A 22,366-nucleotide genomic window follows, 5' to 3' on the forward strand; every position below is an offset into this window, starting at 1 on the left:
TTTATCTCCTTTGATGCTATGCATTTTTCTGTTTGTGTACCTGTATGCAGACGCACCTTCCCCTGCTCACCAATACTCCCATGTCTTTAGCTGTATCATGTGATGTATGCATGTGGTCTTTGTGTGTGTGTGTGTGTGTGTGTGTGTGTGTGTGTGTGTGTGTGTGTGTAGTAGTAAAGTTGGGGCTGGGTGAGAGGAACAACAAAGAGCTGGAGGGAGTGATCGGCTAATCCTGATCATTCTTTAATGCATACTGGCTTTTAAAAGCTGTTATAACACTTGCAGTCAAAATTGAGCACTGTAGCACCCCTTATTTGGTCTAAACTGCAGCAAGCCATTTGCTATGGTTTAAAGCATTTTTTTTTTAAATTAAAACCTGAGTGCTGTAGCACTCTGTCAGAGTATAAGCAGTTGCTACAGTTTAAACGTTTAAAAAATTATTTATTTTTATTTATGGTATAAAGTGAACCAACTGCTTGCTACAGTTTAAAATGAAAAATGATTTCTTTCTTTTTCACTTATGTATTCTTATTTTTTTAACAAGTAAACAGAGGAATGAGGGTTGGTGGAAGGGCACAGAGATGGGACTTGATTGTCTTCTGCCCAGTCCTTTTTTTTTATCTTCACTTGAAGAGCTGAGGAGGTGGGATGCTAATTCATCAGATTGACACAAGGTTCTTTGTATGTGTGTACATAAATACAGATATATTTGTCTGTGTAAACACGTTTTACATGCATGCATACATATATAAATATATATATATATATATATATATATATATATATATATATATATATATATATATATATATATATATATAATTTTTTTTTTGAAACACATGCATACACACATATATGCATATGTTTATTGCAGGCATTTTGAAAAATAAACATAATGAAACTAACAAAATAAAACAGATTGTAAAAGGAAGCATTATTTTGTGATTCTCTCAACAAAACAGTGTCACTGATTCAGACTTAATATGAATAGTTAATATGAATAGTGGTAGTGTTAACGAAAATATTTTTTTAAAGGTAATGCTCAGGTTAAGGGATAGCATGCATTAATAAGAAGAACAGGGGAAGCTCTGAATGTAAAGTGATTTCTTTTGTAGTTGTAATTGCCTACAAACAAGCAGTAATGCCTGGCAGGGTGTGTGCTACTGTGTAAATTACACATGCCGAGGGGGTGTTCTGAGACCTGTCACCTTAGGTGGTGGGCCTGTACACACCTGCAAGGGTGTTACACAGTAACACACATCCTGGAGGGCATTATTGCACTTGGAGAATGGACTATCAGATAAGTTGTTTAGTATTTTTTTAATTATTACAGATTTTTGATATGAAATACTTCCTCTGCCTAATGTTTCAAACTTGCTGTATTATATGTAATTGTTTTTGGAGGAAGTATTTTACATCCAAAATATGTTATATAATTATTTAATGTCTGTATACAGACATGCACACACATGCACATTTAGAAACACAGACAGACTCACACAAATATACATAGATGAAAACACGCACACACATACATGTACACTCATACTACTTAACAGCTACTGTGGTATGGGCAAACATCCGTCAGTATTTACAAATAGAGTTTTAAAACTCACCATTTCATGAATCCATGCTGATGCACTGCCTGCTGCTGTCAGCAGTGGTACTGTCTCTTGTTCATCTCTCTGTATCTCAGTCACTGTCCATACACTTTCACTCATGCACACATGTAATCAGGCACACATGCAGTCACACACACACTTTTTTTTATTTTATTAAAATTTTCTTTCAAGATTACAGTTGCTAAACAGCAAAGCTGTTCAGTGAGCATAAAAATGAGTTTCACTGCAAGTTATTAAGCTGCATGAAGCAGTGGTCTTGTTATTCAGCAGGTATTACCACCACATTAACACCCTGCTGGAAAATGTTCGTTCTCCAGTCAGAATGGCGATGTACAGGTCACCCATTCTCTAAGTGACATTAAACAACTTTGGTTATTTTATGTTGCTTATTTAAAACCAAAAGCATTTCTTGAATTATGATATAGTTTGAATAATGGTAATCAGCTGACAGGAATTTTGTAGTAATAGAAAAACATAAATAAGTTGTTTAATATATCGAAGGACTTCACAGCATCTAATGAAGAAACAGGAAACTTTATATCTTTACGTAGTGCAAGAATAATGTATGTACTGCATCCTCATATGAGGGGGAGAGTAGATTACCAGTCTTTCAATCCTTACAAACCCTAGCATGATGGTCTGGTTCCCAGATTTGCTTCTGAATGAAAGTCATTTGCAGGACAGAATGATACCGTGCCTCTGTGGCAGTGAGCTAACTATGCCACACCCCCCAGCTTTTTATTTTTTTATTAATGATCCCAGATTCCTGTATTAGACATGATGTATAATACAAATGCACAGCTTTTGTGCTCTTTATTTCCCTGAAGCTTTCAAGATTATAGTGGTATATTAACACAGGGAACCTTCCTGGGTATGGTTATCCTTTCCACTACTTGGAAATGATCACAAAATTCAGATAGATTCCATATTAATTTTGGGTGAAAATAGAAGCATGAATGGACCTATTTTACTTATGCTTCTCAAGGTTGGTGGCCCCTTGATCGTCTGACTCCTCATAGGTTCATAAGTAGGTACTAGGCTATCGGCCTAAGGGCCTAAGTAAGCCTAGCCAACAAGGTTCCCTAGCTTACGCCAACCCAAGAAAGTTAATTTCCTGTGCCCCTGTCGAGTAGAGCCACAGGAGTGATCTCCAGGGTGTATTTCCTATTTCCCATCCACTCATCAAGATTTTTCTTGGAGTTCTATTGAGGAACTTTGCTTGACATAGATGGGTAGCTTGTTCCAATGTATAGTAAGTCTCTGGGACAGAAATTTATCCCTCCAGCATGTCCTGTTTATTGTGGTGACAAGGTTTAGGTCCCTAGAGCATGTAGCACGGAGGGATTGGGACTTCCTAAGGTGTAGCATGTCCAACAGCCCTGGGGTAACATAGCTTTATATGTTAGGCAAAGATCTCCTCGGAGCAGGTGATATGCTGCAGAATAAAGCTGGAGTTTTTTGAGATGGTCAGTGTAGGGCATCTGTTAGAGACCAGTAATCCTCTTTCTGAGGTACTTCCGTGGCCTTCCCAGCTGTTGCAGATGTCTTGTGAGGTACATTCCAAAAGGGGCGTTGTACTCTATAATGGGTCTAATGAGTGCCGAGTTGAGGGGAACAATGACCTTTTTTTTCCTGTATGAGAACCCTTTTGTGATGAGGTATGCCACATATAAGGATTTCCTGACTACTTTGGTGATGTGATTATCAAAGAAGAGACTACTGTCCACCTGGGTCCTAAGGTCTTTTATCACACATTCGGCGTTAAGTAGACTGCCGTTTATGTGGTAGTTCATGGATTCAGAGTTTTTACCAAAGGGGATGACAGTTCACTTTTTGGGATTGAACTTGAGGCCATGCCTCTGATACCAGGCATCTGTCTCAGTGAGACCCTTCTGTAGGATGTCGACATCATTTGGGGACTCAGCTATGGCTCCTAGTTTGCAGTCATCTGCAAACTTCATTAGCCAGAGGCCTTCTGTGATACCAAACAGGAGAGGTCCCAAGACTGAACCCTGTGGTACTCCACTTGTCACTGGTTTGAAGTCAGATTTAGAGTCTGCAACTTTTACAATGTGAGTTCTGTCAGTGAACCAGGTGGCAACCCATCTTGTAACATAGGGTTTTATACCTAGTTTAGTGAGTTTAGCTATAATTCTTGAATGGGGGATGGTGTCGAAAGCCTTGGCGAGGTCAAGATAGGCTGTGTGAACTACCTTGTCCTCGTCTATGGCTTTGGTGACTGCCTCAAAGATGTCGATCAGGTTCAGAAGGCATAATCTGCCTTTCACAAACCCGAACTGGGTGGGGTCCAGAGTTTGGAGGTTACCAATGTCTTTGTTTATGAGTTCCATGATGATACGTTCCATGGTCTTGCAGACCAGGCTCGTCAGGCTAATAGGGCGATAGTTCCCAGGATCAGTGGTGGCCCCCTCTTTGTGGAGTAGGATAACTGTTGCTGTGCACCATTCAGTGGGCACAAAGCCTGATGTGAGACTATGATTGAACATGGTGCTTAGGTGGGGAGCCAGTTTGTTCTGAAGTTCGTGTAAAATGCAGCCTTGGATGTTGTCCGGTCCCATGGATGCCTTGTTTTTGGTTTTAGAGAGTGCAGCTTTTACTTGCATAGATGTGATTACAGGAACTCTGCATTTTCCTGTATAGATATGGGCCCTTTAGGGGGTGAGAGGGGGGTAAAGTTAGCACTGAACCTATCTGCCAGGATGCTGGCAATATCAGTTGGTTCTGTAATTTTCGTGCAGTTGTGCTGTAACTCAGAGCAGATCTGGGTGTTGCCATTGAGATTTGTGACATAGCTATAGATTGCTTTGTGATTGCCCTTAGAATCAGTGGCGATTTTGTTTTCGTAGCTAGCTTTGGAGGATCTTATAAGGGATCTTAGCTTCTTACTGAGGCTGACCATGGAGCGCCTCCACTCATGGGATTTTACTGTCTTTTGCAACAGTTTCTTCCTTCTGTTGTAGAGTTTGTTTATGGCAGGAGACCACCAGATTGGCTTCCTTTTTTTGGAGGATAGCGTCTTGGTTCTGTTGGGGATAGCATGATTCATGGGCTTGTGTAAGTGCTTATAGAGTGCATTTGTGTAGGATTCAGCAGTCGTAACTGTATTGTCCATCTGCATGGGTGTCATGAAGTTCGCCACTTCTGTCTTAAGAAGCATGAAGTTGGCTTTGGAGAAATTTTGTACCATGGTTTCCTTAATGGTAGGTGGGGGTGGGATGCGAATATCTAGGGTGATTAACTTATGGTCGGATCTGACCAACGAGGAGTTGACTTCAGGTGTGGAACACCGGTCACTCATTTTGGTAGTGAGTAGGTCTAGGATATTGTGGCCTGAATGACAGAAAATCCCTTTACTTCTGTTATCAGCAGGAATAAGCAACTGCTAGATGCACAATGGGTGTAGATCTTAGTGTAGAGATGTACTGGAAGGAGGCCTGGACTGGATCTGGCACTCGTTTCCAGCCATATTCTCTTAGGGTCTTTTCCCACACCCAAGTCTCAGACTTCAACAAGACATCAAGCAGATGACCTTCAGCCATTGAACCAATGGACTTCCTCCTAGGCTGAGGCTGGAGAGTATGGCTAGGTCTGATGAAAAGTCCTCAACCTCAACTTCCTCTGATCTCTCATCTTTGTTTTCCTTTGTAGAATGCTGTCACCTCTGTGGGACCAAAAATTTGCTAAGGAGAGGTTTGCCACTCTATGCTTTGTGCCTGCTAGCTCAGTGACTCTGACGTTTGTTCCTTGTAACACTGCCTTTCTACTGACTGTCACATGTGAGTGTAGGAGTTTGAAGCTTCAGGCCAGTGTGGCTAGGGAATGGTGGTCTTTCACAAGAATTTTGATGAGTCTTCTGAGAATCCCTGTTGCTGCTTCCTTCCAAAGTTGTTTTCCAATTGCCCCTGAACTAGTGTATTCATCTTCTGGTTTTGTTTGCAGGTGGGAACACTAGGGAGAGAAAGAGTCCTTCAGACATTAGATAACCACTGTCAAAGTAGGTGCCACCTAAAACTGATGCCCAACTTTATAAAGCTAGATCCTTTGTTAGTCTCCTTCACTCATGGGAAGGAAGGGTGCCCTATTACCAAGCAGACACTTATAAGCAAGCAATAAAGCCAGATAGGGCAGACATTCCAAGGAAATAACAGACTGCCCAGTGCCATACAACCCTGGAACACCTACCCTAGATGGCATTATTGTACTTAAAAAATGTTAAATGTATTATTAGTATATGCTTTTTGTATTTTGATATGAAACAGTTCTACCTCATGTTTCAAAATTGATGTAGGATATGTAATTATTTTTGGAGAAAGTATTTTGCATCCAAAATATAAGTTATGTGATATTTACACAAACACACACACATTATCTCTCTCTCTCTCTCTCTCTATATATATATATATATATATATATATATATATATATATAAATACACAATGGATATAAAAAAGTGTACACAGCCTTGTTAAAATGCCAGTTTTTTGTGATATTAAAAAGTAAGACTGCAATAAATAATTTCAGAACTTTTCCCACCTTTAATGTGACCTATATTCTGTACAATTCTATTGAAAAACAAACAAATCTGTTAAGGGAACAATATAAAAAATGTGCAATAAGCTGGTTGCATAAGTGTGCACACCCATTGGAAAATAATGTTGTCATAGATCAGACCTTTGGCTGCATCCAGTGCTTGCTTCAAAACTCTCCCCATTGCATAAATTTGCACTGTTGCCACATGGTCTTCACTGCTGACCTTCACCAAGAGTTATTGTCTTGGCCATGACCCTTGCAGTTTTGCCCCTGTGCAAAATCAGTACTGCTAGATTCAGTCTTCTGAGTTGTGCACATACATGGTCCTGTGGCTTCTTTGGGTAACGTATGCAATTCAGTCCAGCCAAGAAAAAGAGTCCTCTTTGTTAAATAAAACAGATACATTATCATGAAGAAGACTGTCCTTGATGGGTCAGCTTATACCCTCCATCCATCCTCTTGTATACGGCATCTCCCTTGTCTAGTATATGTTGCTAGATTTCACTGTAAAGTGGAGTTGTATGCAAGTGTTTTACATATTCAGACTAAGTGCTCAAACCACTGTTATTGTTTGATTTGTAGGAAGATGCTCACTAGAAGTCAGGAGGTGATCTGGCAAGTGTCTGTGGTGAGCATGCTTGTGTATCAGTCTTGTCATATCACACTTTTGTTGGAACAACCATTCCAAATTATTGGACAAGTTCTGATTTGTGGAAAAGCTGAGCACATTCAGAGACCCCCCCAGGAGAGCAGCGGTTATGGTAAGAAGGCATGTTATTTTTGTGCTTTCTTTTACTAATTAGTCCAGTACGAAGGTATGCCATTTTCTGTGAAGCTCATTTCATGTTTGTTCGTTAATGCAGTGTGATGCAGTACTCACCCACAATAAATGGCACCTCTGTGAGGATTTTCCCGGGCATGTAAAATCAGCTTTCTATTCAGATCCATTATTTTTTATGACCTCTAACTGATGTTCATTTGAATCACACTGTTCAGTGGCAGCTAGTTCCTAGATGGTCATGCAGCACTTGTCTAGTTGAGAATGGTAGATCCAATTTTGTCACCCTATTTTTTTTTAATTGATAGCAAGGCAAGTTTCTGCTAGTTGTGTTTTTCCAGCTATCGTTTGTGCAAAGCAGAACATGTTCTTATGTAATAATGAGATCAATAATTCCACCAGCAGTTTGTAATTCCTTTAGTTAAGATTCGCTGTGCATAACTCTCAGTTAAGTAAGTATTCTGAAGACTCTAGTAGTTTTACAGTGACAATTTTATATGTAGCAAGCTAAACATTACTTAGAGGCAGACTTTTATTTTTAGCAACCGTTTATTTCATCTGTTTATGTTAAAAAATAAGCTTCACAATGCATTTTTTTCTGGGCTAGGATCTCATGTGTATGTAATGTCTCATTGGGAAGGATTCTAGCTGAAAAAATGTGACCCTTTAGTGATGTTCAGGTTTAGCCAAATAAGTGAACATGGAAGAAACCAACCGGTGTTTAGTTGGTTGGACGCATCACTGTAAAACAGTAAACTTTTGTTCATTTTTCAGCCTGTTTTACCCTGTTTTTGAATGGCCTCATTTACTTTTGCTTTGGTTTGTTCAAGGTCTGTGCAACGTACTTTGATGGCTTCAGAGCTACTGCTGTCTGTGCAGTTGGTGGACCGAAGTCCTTGGAAAAAGGAAGGAAGACTGCAGAAAGTATTTTGAAAAGGTTTGTTTTTTTTTAATCACATAAGATTTACCATATAATCACCAGGATATATCATCCTATATTTTAGTTGAATGTACAGCATTTGATCTGTTTTAAGATTTGACAAAGATCAACTCATACAAGTTTTCCAGAACTTTTGTCTTATCTAGTTTTGTATTGAGCTGGTAGCTTTTTCTGATGACGTTTCTTAAACATGAACATCACTGAGGCAAAACCCTACATTCTTAAAATTTCTGCCGATGATGTTTATCCAAGTTGACCCACCACTGTGCATCAGTCACCATCCCAGGCATTTAAAATCCAGTGTGAAGGAGAACTTGTTCCACTGTATCATCAAAAAAATCATTCTACACTGTCGCTTTGATCTATAGTTCTTACGTATTACTAAAATCTGCACATTGCATTCTTTCTGTAGTGTACATCATGGCTTCCTTTTGATATGTTAGTTCCGAACTCCAGTTTGGTTGTGTAGCCTATACTTAGAACAGAAGCTTTGTGTGCCCAAGATCAGATGCACATCCCTACCACTAAACTTAAACTCCCACAGTGTATCTCCTGAAATATATATTAACATTCTAGGATTTGCACCACCATCGAGCTAATGAAATTTCATCATTTTTGATGTGTAGTTTTACAAGCATTTTTAGAAATATGTCAGTTTAGGTATATTAAAGTGAGATGGCCAGACTTGAACTCATAATGTGTATAGAATTACCTGAATGATAGTCAATTTTTGTTTAGTTTAATCCACTTTATAATACTGTAGAATGAGCAGTGCAAGGATTTACAGTATATGTCAAAGAGAAAAATTACCCATAAAGAGAAACTGATGTAAGAATATATTAATTATAATACTTTTGAAGAACAGTCCAAAACCTGCTTTTTAAAAAGCTGAATCTTGATTGTCATGTCCATGTACTTGCTTTGTTGCCTAACCTAATAGATGCATCTACTGATCTCTGCCCCCCCCCCACCAGTACATATGCCATAGATTGTTGAAGGCATACTTCTCAAATGCCTAGATATTTGTAGAATGTCCTGATTTTTTACTCATATTTTTGATCTGTTCCTCAGAAAATTTGTGGTTTTCTGGCAAATTATTGAGCACTGAAGTCAATAAATAATGGCATACAATTGAGTTTCATACTTCATGCTAACATAAAGCCTGTTATTCTAGCAACTTTCTAAGTTCACCAGTATTAGAAGAAGCAAGCCAGGATCCACAAACCAATATTTATTGAGCGCTTTCGTTTTTTGTAATAAAAAACTTCATCAGAATAAGACAATTACAAATCAACAGTGGCTGACCCAACCTATATAGCAATCTTGCTTACAAAAATGTTAATTAGCAATCAGCTTAAAGGTGTAGTCTCTAAAACACCAATACAATAAATACATACCTTGAAGTACATAAAATGTATAATATATAAAATACATAATCTGTTAAAAACATATATGTAAACTCACAGAAAATATTTAATTGTAAATTATATTATATAAATATATAAAAATAAATATATTATGAACTGCATATTATTCACATATATCCTTCAGCCTTTTGTCTAAGTATAGGGCTGATGGAAATGTTACTATTAAGGCCTGGGTATTCGGTAGCATTAGTCCTCATCTGCCACCTTAATTCATAAAACACTAAAAAGTCATTAACTGGACCCCCCTATCACCCATTGATACTTGCTCTAAAACTGTGAACTTGAAATTATGTCCCTCATTGTTCTTAATGTGGACTGCCAGGGCATTTTTTATGTCCTGCTTCCTGATGTCATAGCAGTGCTGATAGACCCTACTTCTAAGGGCATTAATAGTCTTCCTAATGTAAAAACATAGATATAACTGGCAAAGGGCAAGATAAAATACAAATTTGCTACTGCAACAAAATTTCTTCTTATAGAAATATTTCCCATGATTAGGAATATCAATCTAAGTGCATTCCATGATATGTTTACATTGAAGGGAAAATCCACACTTCAACATACCCCATACTTTGATGTCAATAATATTGTTTCTCTCTAACATGTTTTTGAAGGAAATGTCCTTCTGATAGACAATTTATGGGGCCTTTCCCACTATTTTAAGATAATCTTGACTGGTGTGAAATAAATTCCAGTTATGCTGAATAATCTGGGTAATGTCAGTAAATTGTCTGTTAAACTTAAAGATAGCTGACCTTGTAAAATCAATTCCTTCCTTAGGTAAACTTTCATTTTGAATAATGCCTTTACCAAACAGAGGAAAATAATACCCCCTATGCCTTTTATCTATAACTTCCTGTAAAATAGGTTTCAAAAACGTTTCAAGGTAGCCTCTTTGCAAAAGCATGTTCTTCAATACTTCAATTTGCTGTAAGAAATCCTCCCATTCAGAAGTCATACGGGCCAAACGAACAGCTTGGCCCTTTACCAAGGATTTCTTCTGGTGTAGTGGATGAAAACTATTGAAATGCAGGAGGGTATTGGAGTAAGTAGGTTTTCTAAATAGTGTTGTTGTAAAATCTTTTTTATGCTCATTTTTCTTGATGGTAATATCCAAATAGTCTGTTGCATCTTTCCCTACTGTATATGCAAAGTCTAAAATATCTGTACTTTGCTTTATATAGGCCAAAAAGCTATTAAGCTCTTCCATACTTCCATGCCACAGGATAATGATGTCATCCAAATTTCTGCCATAATACTTCCAATATTGAGCATATTGGCTGTTAAAAATTAATTATAGCTCCCAAAAGGCCAGAACGATATTCGCAAATATAGGGGCACATATAGCCCCCATTGCTACACCTTTACATTGTTTGAAGAACTGGGCTTCAAATACTATGACATTGGTATCTAGAACCAATTCCATTAAGGTTCTAATAGTCCTAACAAGCTCATGTCTAATATTGGTATATCTACATAAAAATAGGTAAAACCACTCCACACCCAGTTCATGTGGGATAACAGAGAACAAATCCCTGACGTCACTTGTTACAAAAATGAGACCGTCATCACACATGTCCTTATTTATTTTCTTTAGGAAGTCCCATGAATCCTTTAAAACCCAACCACAATTATTTAATGTTGATTCTAATTGAATATCTATAAATTTGGCAATAAAATATGTTTTAGATGCCTTTGCATCAACAATAGGCCTAAGGGATGGGTTACTTATATCCTTATGTAGCTTTGGTATGCCAAAATGGTGGGAATTTTAGGAGACTTGACTGCCATGAAGTTATAGTCATCTAAACTAATTTCCCTATTTAACATAATTCATCTAGAATTACATCAACTTTCCTGTACAGTATGTTTTTCTCATTCAAACTAATTTCACAATATACATCAGTATATAATATACCAAGCATTTTTTCTACATAGGAATTGGTATTCATGATGGCCAAACCACACCCTTTGTCAGGTTTCATGACTCTGATTGCCTTATTGTTGCATACATCTCTAACTAGTTTACTGTCATATATAGTTAAATTATTGTCCAAATCTGAATACTTTCTCTTGTTTTTAAGAAGCTTACGTATGTCATGTTCACACATTCTCTCAAATGTTTGTATTAAAGGGTTCAAGGGTGTGGGTTAAATAAACTAGTCTTTTTACACAGTTCATGATCTATAGAATTAAAAGACATTCCTTTGAATAAAAACTGTAAGTTTAACTTCCTTGTGTAAAGCTTTAAATTAATTAATACTTCATCTAAGAAAGCCCTTTATCAAATACATCTGCCAAATTCTTGTCAAAAATAGAGTCCGTATAATTATAAATACTAAAATCACCACAAGTATTTTTTAAAATGTTGCATGTGTCATGAAAGCCTTCACTCACTACTTCATTGCATACAAAATGTGCATCAGGAATTAAGTTTGGGGTCATGGGGTTAAGGTCAAATGTTCTAGAACTATCCAAGTCATTAGATACATATAGTATATTAAATACATTTGATCCATTTAATACATTTAATGCATTTCCCCCTTCCCCTCCCCCTGTGATTCCAGTTGTAATAACCTGTACCCCCTCTCTGATTCCTCAGTCACTCGGACCTCCTCAGAGGGGGATACTCTAAAGGGTCAGGGTGAAATTCATCAAAATTATCATCCCTGTTGATATCGGGGACATGCAGATTATCATTGACAGAATTATTTGTGTAAAATGTCTATCTATATTGTCCCAAGGGGGTGGGGGTAGGCTTTCTGTTGGGCATAGTCATTTTCATCTCTCTGTAATTTATTATCCTTCTTCTGTTTAAGGTCACAAATATTATTGTCCACCCTTTTAAAAATATTGAAATAGTCATTTTGTTTAAGTTCAAATAGCAAATCCGAATGTATACTGTCATCAAGAGTCTTTACCTTGGCTGATATGCCAAGTAACTTTCTTTCATTGTCTCTAATAAGACAGTCTAAAAGTTCACAACCATGTTTATTAAATAATTCAAGAAGTTCAACATGTAATAGAGAATCTTTGACTAACCCTGTTGGATACTTCCATGTGCGAAGACCTTTTGGAATTTCCTCTCTTCTCTTACACCCCCTTAAGTAGTTGTTTTCTAGCTGTAATTTCCAATATTCCAATACACTTTTTTCAAATTGTTTTAGTTGGTCATTCAACGAGCCATTACCTTCAGGACTTCATTGTTCTGGGATAGAACGCCATTCACATTCAGTCTAGGGTTGCCACCTTTTCAAATGGCCAAAGTCGGACATTTTCAGGACACACATCAGATTTTACAGGTGAGGTCGACACATGCCCACTGTCAGTACAAAGGTTAGAACTTAACTTGTTTGCCTAAATAAAAGCTTATTCTTGTAGCAGTTAAGTTGCTTATTCTGTTTCTTGTAACATTTAGGTATTTTAGATACAGAAATAACATTTTATGCAACTATTACATAAAATATGGGACATAATTATGTCCTACAATCTCAGGACATTTGCCATTTTTAATATTTTTTGTCAGGACACAACCGCCCAAAGAGGGACTGTCCCTCGCAAAGTGGGACAGGTGGTAATCCTAATTCAGTCTCAAGCCACTGATTTAGTGTGTCTCTTCCATTGTAGGAAGTAACACTGTTGTCAGAACTGGAAGCCATATGTAAATTAACCTCACCCGATTGGTTAGGTTGCGATCTGCATTCTTGCTGCCGTTGTGCCAGTGTAATGCCACTAAAAACATTCTCTGCCTCATCTCCATGGTCATCCAACCTGACAAGACGTAGAGGCAACTCTTGTGTAGGTTGTTGGATCAATCTACCTATTAAGAGTGCTAAATTCTCCACCGTTGAGTTCAAAGTTTGTAGTGACTCTGCTAATGTTGCAGTGGTAGGTGGTTCACTAAGCACTGCTCCTTCCATGCCAAACAACTCACAACATGTAGAAAAACAGCAAACTAAATAACCAGTATTAGAAGAAGCAAGCCAGGATCCACGAACCAATATTTATTGAGTGCTTTCGTTTTTTGTAATAAAAAACTTCATCAGAATAAGACAATTACAAATGAACAGTGGCTGACCCAACTTATATAGCAATCTTTATTACAAAAATGTTAATTAGCAATCAGCTTAAAGGTGTAGTCTCTAAAACACCAATACAATAAATACATACCTTGAAATACATAAAATGTATAGTATATAAAATACATAATCTGTTAAAAACATATATGGAAAATTCACAGAAAACATTTAATTGTAAATTATATTATATAAATATATAAAAATAAATATAAATATATTATGAACTGCATATTATTTACATATATCCTTAAGCCCTTAGTCTGAGATTGATATTCCTAATTATGGGAAATATTTCTATAAGAAGAAATTTTGTTGCAGTAGCCAGTTATGTCTATGTTTTTACATTGGCAAGACTATTAATGCCCTTAGAAGTAGGGTCGATCAGCACTGCTATGACATCAGGAAGCAGGACATAAAAAATGCCCTGGCAGTCCACATTAAGAACAATGAGGGACATAATTTCAAGTTCACAGTTTTAGAGCAGGTAACAATGGGTCCAGTTAATGACTTTTTAGTGTTTTATGAATTAAGGTGGCAGATGAGGACTAATGCTACCGAATACCCAGGCCTTAATAGTAGCATTGCAATCAGCCCTATACTTAGACTAAGGGCTGAAGGATATATGTGAATAATATGCAGTTCATAATATATTTATATTTATTTTTATATATTTATATAATATAATTTACAATTAAATGTTTTCTGTGAGTTTAGATTATGTATTTTATATATTATACATTTCTGTTAATTTGTAATTGTCTTATCCTTGATGAAGTTTTTTATTCTCCAGTTATTTTAAGCTTTGTCCACATTCCTTGTGCTAAGATATTGAGAGGTATGGTAGAAGGCATCTAGAGTTTTATTAAACACACAAACTTTGTTTTGTAACAATAATTACACCTTTCTCTTGTGTCTGTCAGTGAAATGTAATACTGCATCATATGAATGTTACAGTGATTTTTGAAATTGTATTTGTATTTTAAAATGAGTGCATGTTATGTTATGCATGACACCTCTTGTAGTTTGCAAGATAGTATGCAACAGAGCTGTAGTTATATTTCATTTCTGAAAACCTGAAAAACAAATTAGATGCAAGATTAAAACTGCAGCTTACTATTATACTCTACATGCACAGATGCACAGTTAACTTGTGTTGTTCCTTCAAACCAACACTTTTATTTTTTTTCAGTGGAGGAATGGGGAGAAAAGCTCCACATTAACAAGAACAAACAATAAAGTGTCACAATTAAATACAGCATAGGTACACATGTTGATAAACATGAAACTTCTAGTAACAGAGTCAAGTATATTCACAACTTATGGAGACATGTTCTACATTCACAGAAACTTGCAATCAAAATGTCTCAGCATAGTTAGAATTTTGATAAATAGGTAAAGTTCAGCTAGACAGGGAATGAACCATTTTGTATCCATTTGGATCTAGCAAGTAGATAGCAAGGTCTTTGCTAGTAGTACAGAATAGAGGAGACACACAATATGAAATGATAAGCGAGGGGAAAAACTGTCAGTGCGAGTCTAAGTGGATACAATACAAGCTTTAGAGTAGTACTGTGGTAGAGTCTAGTAATAGATTAGAAGTAGTACTGTAGAGCAGGTGTAGTAAACTGTGGAAGCTTGTCTGTAATAGAGAGGAAAAGTGGGGAGTCTAGGAGGGTACAGTGGGTGGGATAGAAAAGTAGGAGAGGTGGTGAAAATTTATTTCACACACAGTGAGTACTTTCGTGTGTTCACACTCAGGTTTCTTCAGTTTTCTTTGAATGTGAACAGACAAAAGTGCTCACTCCACTCCATGTGTAATAAAGTGTTGGTTTGAAGGAACAACACGGTGGATTTCAGATTTTTTCTTGTTTTTATTTTATTAAAGTCCAGTGCCGGCTGTCTGTCCATTCTGTTCTTATTTAAAATTAAAGAATGATACATCACTTGTGCAATGTATTGGTCATTCCATGCATAAAATAGATTTAGTTAATGTTGCACTGTTTTATACCTTACTTTGGAGGTACTGTTAGAGTTTCCATGTAGTCATGATCTCTGAAGTTGTGCTTTTCTTGGAAGCATTTGTAAAGGGTAGTACTTTGTAGATCAAAGTTGTTGTGTAGTGATTATAATGATGCACTCCAAATATAGTAAGAGGGTTGGTTACATTACGGCAGGATGCAGTGTGGTGACACAACCAGTATATCTTATATCTTACAAATTGTACACAAAGTGCACACAACAAATTGAAAGACAGTTGTGTTACACTACCTTGTAGCACTTCCAGTTCCACACACTTCTGCAGGCAGCATGGTTGGTATCAGAAGGCAACACACAGTTTATGTAATCTAGGGAAGAGTGTGATGTCCGGATGTGATGCATCTTCTCTGAAGTCTGCATTATGCATTGCAGGTTTACTCAGGAGAGCATCAGAGCTAACCATGTGGCATGTTACTATAGTAAAAAAACAGCAAAGACGTTTGCTTGTTTATGTTGTCAGTGTTTGGTAGTTTGGAATTTCATTTGTTGGGAGATGCCATGTTTTGTCTTTGGGTTGAGGGCATAGGAGAATAATGAAAAGGTCAGCTTTGTATGTGTTGTACACTTTTCCCTTTCCTAAGAGTTTGCGTCACCTCTAAGTTAGTAGAGACCAAGAGTTTGGGTGTTTAGAGTGCAAGAAAAATTATTTTTTATGTTATGTAGTGATGTTGCTTTTTCCTAATTAATTATTGTTTGGAATGCATTTGTTTTTAGATGTTTTAGTTTTGATTATTCATAATAAATCCAAGTAATAGTGCATTGTGGGTGTTGACTGAAATTAGTTTTAGTAGGCATAATCACTATGATGTTTTTGTCATAAATACTGTAAATTGTATACTTAAGCAAATTAGTAATTTCTAGAGCTTTGTCTAGTATGGCTTGCAAGGCTGTTTAAAGAAGAGTTTGATTAAGAAGGTTGTTAAAGAATCATCTTTTCTGATTAAACTGCAACTGCCAAACTTGTCTTAAATATGATATATGAATTTGTGCCCATTATAGATGATTCTTGTACAAAGTGTTGAAACTGATTTTGAGATATTTGCATTTTAATGATTTGGCAACACCTGTTGTGGCAAGTTGGAAAAATGACCGTTCTCTCATAATTTCTTCACAAGGATTAAATCCTAGAAGAGCTCTCACTAGACATCCATATAGTTAGTTACATGGTTATGTGGCAGTAGATATGGCAGAATTATCATTAAAGAAATGGAAGGGAAAGATTTTTAGTGCTTCATTTGAAGACAGTGTAAAAAGTTGCAGTTTGGGTGTTGCACTGATGTAGCAATGAGAAGTATATACTCACAGTCCTGAGACATATTAATATCTTCCGTACTTGATCAGTCACTGAAACTGCCAAGTGAAGATTTAAAACTGTTGCTACAACAGCAAGTTGAATTTTCTGTTATTCAGTGTAAAAATGCTATATTATGATATACAGATAAAAAGCAGTTTCACTTTTGGCATTTAACATTAAAATGTACAGTAGATTATTCAGATTTTCATACAAGAGCTTTTTCATATAACAGACAGAGATCCTGAGGAACTTTGTAGAGCAGTGGCAAACTCACAGCCTATTGCTTTAAATTAGATAACATAGTACACATTGAAATCCTCAGACACGTTAACGTGTGTTGTCATTGCCTCCATAAGACAGAAATACTTTTTTCTGTTAAGTGTGATGGCATTTGAATTTTTCATTATTTTTATACAGTTTTCAGAAGATTAATTGTTAAACTTAATTTCAGTAAGAATTCAAGTCTCTCAGTCTTAGAGATTTTTTATTTCATTTTGTCAGTTTGTTACCTGGGTAAGCAAACTAGACTACTGTCTCATAACAGGAGTCACCTCAGTGTGTAGTCTGGTTAAACACTGCTTAGAGTCACACAGTTTGTGAGTTGAGATTGGGGTATCAGACTCAGAACCACATGATGTAGCTCAACTTTTTCTCTGTATGTCAAGACATTTTTAACTTGTATATCTTAATAATCAGTCATACAGTTTCCTCCAGATTTGCCATTCCCATTGCCCTGAGTAACTTTGTAGCACACTTCAGTCTTCATGCATACTTGAGAGATTTAAAATTGTAGTGCAGGTGTTTGCCTTTATTATAATAAAGTACTTACTTAACTTCATAGCTGAGTTACTATACATCGTGTGTGTGTGTGTGTGTGTGTGTGTGTGTGTGTGTGTGTGTGTGTGTGCGCGCGCGCATGCATATTGTCATCTTTTTTGTTTAGTTCCAGTAATATCCAACACAAGAATCAAAGTGCCCTAAAAATTTCACTGTTTTTACATGTGGTTTGCAGTTTTTGTGTGTGTCACTTTTTATGTTACCCTTTTTTGTATATTTCAGGGAGTGGGTAGTGGACAGCTAGAAGTTTTCTTTAGATAGTTACTTTCTAAACTATAGGTACAGTTTGAGTACTTGGGTTTCATTTCCCAAATGCTTCAAACAAGGAAGTAGGAACAATTTTCTTCTTGTGGTGTTTTGCTCTTTCTCCATGGATTTGTCATTATTATGTCAGTATATTTAAGTAAGGGAATGTAAGGCTGGAGAGACGTTTGCCACCTGCAAAACTTTTTTTTTTTTTTTTAAATGTTACTTGTCAGATGTTTTTTTTTTATTTGTCTCTTTTAGATGTTTTTGCTTAGATGCTGAAGGATCCAGCATAGCTGTCTTCCCTATTAATCACAGATATATGTATGTAGGTATGTTGTTGTTGTTGTTGTTGTTGTGTCTTTCGGCTTTTCCCAGTTAGGGGTCGCCACAGCTGAACTCCGGTCCGCTAACACGTGTTAAATAACCGTCTTATAAATGTACTTATAGTTACATGTACCTAAACTAGGTCTGCACAAAATACACAAGGAGAAATAACATCAAATATGTGACCTTTTAGTGTCAACAAAAACAATAGTTGAAGCAAAATGTTATTTTCTGCAGATGGAAAGATGTATTCATTAAACAAGTCATGGTTTCTGTGTAGTTGGACTTAGAAACGTACTTTACAAAACAGCCATCAGGTGGCAGCTATAATTGATGCTTTCCTGGACAATTCCTTGTTATGCTGTCTTTGTGAAGTACTCCTTAGTAGTCACCAGGTTTGTCTTATTTCCTGAATCAGTAAGTAATACAAGTTCTGGTGATAGAAGTCCTGCAAATCTGAACGATTTTTTGCAAGTAGATATCGGGAGCTGGTTAGACTCAGAGCAGTACGAATGTCTTCTTTTAGAGTTTTGAAGCTTACAGCATCACTTTCTCCCCCATATTCAGCCTTGTTCAGGAACAAAGCTCTGGTCATTATACCTCAATTTTTTTTTCCACACATGTAAAGATAACATTCATTAAACAAGAAATGTCTTTATTATCACTTATGATGTAAACAATAATGCATCTATATAAATGAAAATAAACCATATTGACATAATTTTATTTGCAAACATTATACATCACTTATAATCTGTCCAGTCACTGTCAAACATTTACATAGCTTTTTCAAATCTTGTCTTCATTTAAACGTCATAACTTGTCTGCATGTATTGCTCCAACAATTTCCATTTTTTCTATGTAATTTGCTCCTACCCTTTTCTAAAGATCCAATTTCCAGTTGTTTTATCTGTTACCATATTCACTACTTCTGGTACAGTTGGTTTAGACTTTGATTTCTATTTTCTAGTAAATGCTTTTTTGGCAGCCACCATAATTAGACTCACCATATGTCTAGGCAATTCCGATTCTGTAGCGTAGCTCAAAACAAGCATTTTCTTAGTCATACCAATTTGCTCACCCAGTATTTCTGATACAGTAGTGTGCAGGAAATGTTTAAAGTTTGCCAACTCGTTACACTCCCAGAAAATATGTTCCCAATTACATGTTTCTTCCCCATCACTCCTTCAACATTTGCTATCTACCTGAGGAAAACGTCTTTGGAGTCTACTTGGGGTATAAAAATACCTATGTAAACACTTCCAAGCAAAGATCCTAAGTCTTCTAGACTTTGTTGTATATTTGGGAAACTTGCATATATCCCTTCATTGTTTCTTTATGAATTGCTTATCCAGTCTCTCTTCCCATTCCTTTCTAACCTCCTCTAATTGATTCTTATAGTTATCATGCAATATTTTATATGCTCTACTAATATTCTTTAACAGCAGCTATTTGTTCAAGATTCTACTAAAATCTCTACCAGTGCTGGTCTTTCTCTTAGGATCTCTTTGCCTATACACTGATATCAATACTTGATAAGGAAAGCAATCTCTAGCCTGCAGTCCAAATAAATTCTTGACCTTTTCCCATCCTGTTACCTTTCCCACTCTAATTATTTGTTCCCAATCCCTTGGTTCTTTTTTGCCAGTTTTCTCCAATAAATTCCAGCCCTTCCTTGCCTATTGTCTTTGTCCCTAATTGCAATTATCCCTGTTGTCAGACTCTCCTTTCTCCATTTCCATGTTGGCTTAGTTCTAAGAATACCTTTTGCTATTTTATGAATATAGTATTCCGTATGGTTATTATTATTCTCCTTAAGGATCTGCATCCAAAATCCCAGTCTTCCCTTGTTTCTTGAGTTTCTCCCCATTTCATCATCATCCCTTTCTACTTTGAATTATAGGTTTCTGCTTGTACTATATATAGGAAGCTTAACTGTGTAGCTGTGAAATTCCCTTTCAAATTTGGTAAACCCAGACTATCTTGTTCTATTGAAAGAATCAGCTTATCCCACTTGACTCTTGTCATCTTCCCTTCCCAGATAAAATCCTTCAACTCTTTATTAATTACTATCAACAGCTTCTCCTGTGGTTGATAAAATATGCTTGACATGTGTATAAAACTAAAGGGGCTACAAACATTTTAACTGCTTGTATCTTGCTATCCATATCCATAAAACAGATCTTCCAGTTGCTCCATTTTTGTATTATCTTTTGTTTGGTTCTTCATACCTGTCCTTAGCTGCCACACTAGAATCCTTTTTAATCCATGCTCCTAAGTACTTCGTCTTATCATGTCTACATAAATGTGGATATTGCTGAACCAATACTTGTGTAGGTACATAATTTAGAGCTATTTTCTTTGTTTTAGCTTTATTAATTTTGTATCTCGAAAAGATTTGAAACTGTCTCAAAATGTTCCACAACACTGAAATGTCCCTTTCTGGTTTTATCAGGTGTAAAATATCATCTGCAAATAGAGTAAGCTTTTCTTGACTGCCATGCCAGTTATGTCCTTGAATTTCTGATTCCCTTGTTTTCTTTGCCACTAGTTCTAAATATAACGCACATGTGAAAGATGACTTTTCATTTTTCTTTATTGTAATAATATTTAGGTTTGTGAGGTAAATGTAGCAAGTTCATAGGTTGATAGGAGGTTACTAGCTAGCCATGTTAATCCCAGGTTGCCCCAATCTCCTTGGTTAGATGGACGTACTTTATAGATCAGCACCAACTGCTCCTGTCCTTGATGGACATGGGTGCCTCCCCTGGGGCGAATTTGTGGTCACCCATCCATTTGTCCAGGTTGCGCTTGAATAGGGTCTTTGAGGATCTTTGCTTCACATGAATTGGAAGTTTATTCCAGAGCAGCGACAATCTCTGGGAGACATACCTCTCTTTCCAGCATGTTCTGGTAATGTCACTGCCAAGGTTGAGATCCCTAGAGCAAGTGACTCTAGTGCTATTTGATTTGCGAATGTGCAGCATTCCCATCAGGTTGGGGTCAGAGACTGCCCTATAGGCCAGGCTCAAGTCTTCTGTCAGTAGCCTATATGATATGGAGTACAGTGACAGGGCTTTCAGTCTGTCCACGTAGGTCATGGATTGGAGGCCCTGTATCTTCTTAGTGAGAAATCTCTGTGGTCTCTCCAGTTGCTGCAGATGTCTGGAGAGATACATGCAGAAGGGATCATTATAGTCCATTAATGCTCTGATTATGGTCAAGTAAAGTGGAGTTATAACATTCTTAGATCTGGATGTGATGCCTTTACCTGTGAGATGAGCAATGTAGGAGGCTTTCCTTACTACCGTGGAAACCTGGTGCTCAAATTTCAGATTGTTGTCCACCTGTGTTCCCAAATCTCACACCACTGGGTTTGAACTTAGAGAGGTGCTATCAATATTGTAATTAGTGGGAATTACACTGTACCAAATGGGGTAATAATACACTTTTTTGCATTTAGTGTTAGTCTGTGACTTTGGCACCAATCATTTGTATGTATTAGCCCCTCCTGTAGTATGTTAACATTGTTGGGAAACTCAATGTTTGCACTTAGTTTACAATCGTCAGTGAACTTAGTAAGCCAATGGCCATTTACTTTAGCCTGGACTTCTGAGAAATAGATTCCAAATAGTAAAGGGCCCAGTACAGATCCTTATGTACGCCACTGGAGACTTAGTCTACTGGTAGAGGTGGAGTCACCAACTTTGACAGTATGCATTTTGTTGGTGAGCCAGTTAGCTACCCATCGAAAGTGATGTAATTGAGGGCATAGGAGAATAGGAAAAGGTCAGTTTTGTATGTGTTGTACACTTTTCCCTTTCCTAAGAGTTTATCCACTCTAAGTTAGTAGAGACCAAGAGTTTGGGTGTTTAGAGTGCAAGAAAATTATTTTTTATGTTATGTAGTGATGTTGCTTTTTCCTAATTAATTATTGTTTGGAATGCATTTGTTTTTAGATGTTTTAGTTTTGATTATTCATAATAAATCCAGGTAATAGTGCATTGTGGGTGTTGACTGAAATTAGTTTTAGTAGGCATAATCACTATGATGTTTTTGTCATAAATACTGTAAATTGTATACTTAAGCAAATTAGTAATTTCTAGAGCTTTGTCTAGTATGGCTTGCAAGGCTGTTTAAAGATGAGTTTGATTAAGAAGGTTGTTAAAGAATCATCTTTTCTGATTAAACTGCAACTGCCAAACTTGTCTTAAATATGATATATGAA

At 36.7% G+C, this 22,366-nt stretch overlaps 1 protein-coding gene across 1 annotated transcript in view; it reads left to right on the top strand.

Moving 5' to 3' along the window:
* LOC122794902 overlaps nucleotides 1-22,366 on the top strand; it is a 2,498,277-nt gene that overhangs the window by 1,455,814 nt on the left and 1,020,097 nt on the right. The window contains exon 11 of the mRNA XM_044063498.1: nucleotides 7,782-7,888. Within this exon, the coding sequence (XP_043919433.1) occupies nucleotides 7,782-7,888 (107 nt within the window). The remainder of the gene's footprint in view (nucleotides 1-7,781; nucleotides 7,889-22,366) is intronic.

This window comes from Protopterus annectens, chromosome 2.part1 (assembly GCF_019279795.1).
Source record: "Protopterus annectens isolate FY-2018-M chromosome 2.part1, PAN1.0, whole genome shotgun sequence".
NCBI classification, from domain to species: Eukaryota; Metazoa; Chordata; order Ceratodontiformes; family Protopteridae; genus Protopterus; species Protopterus annectens.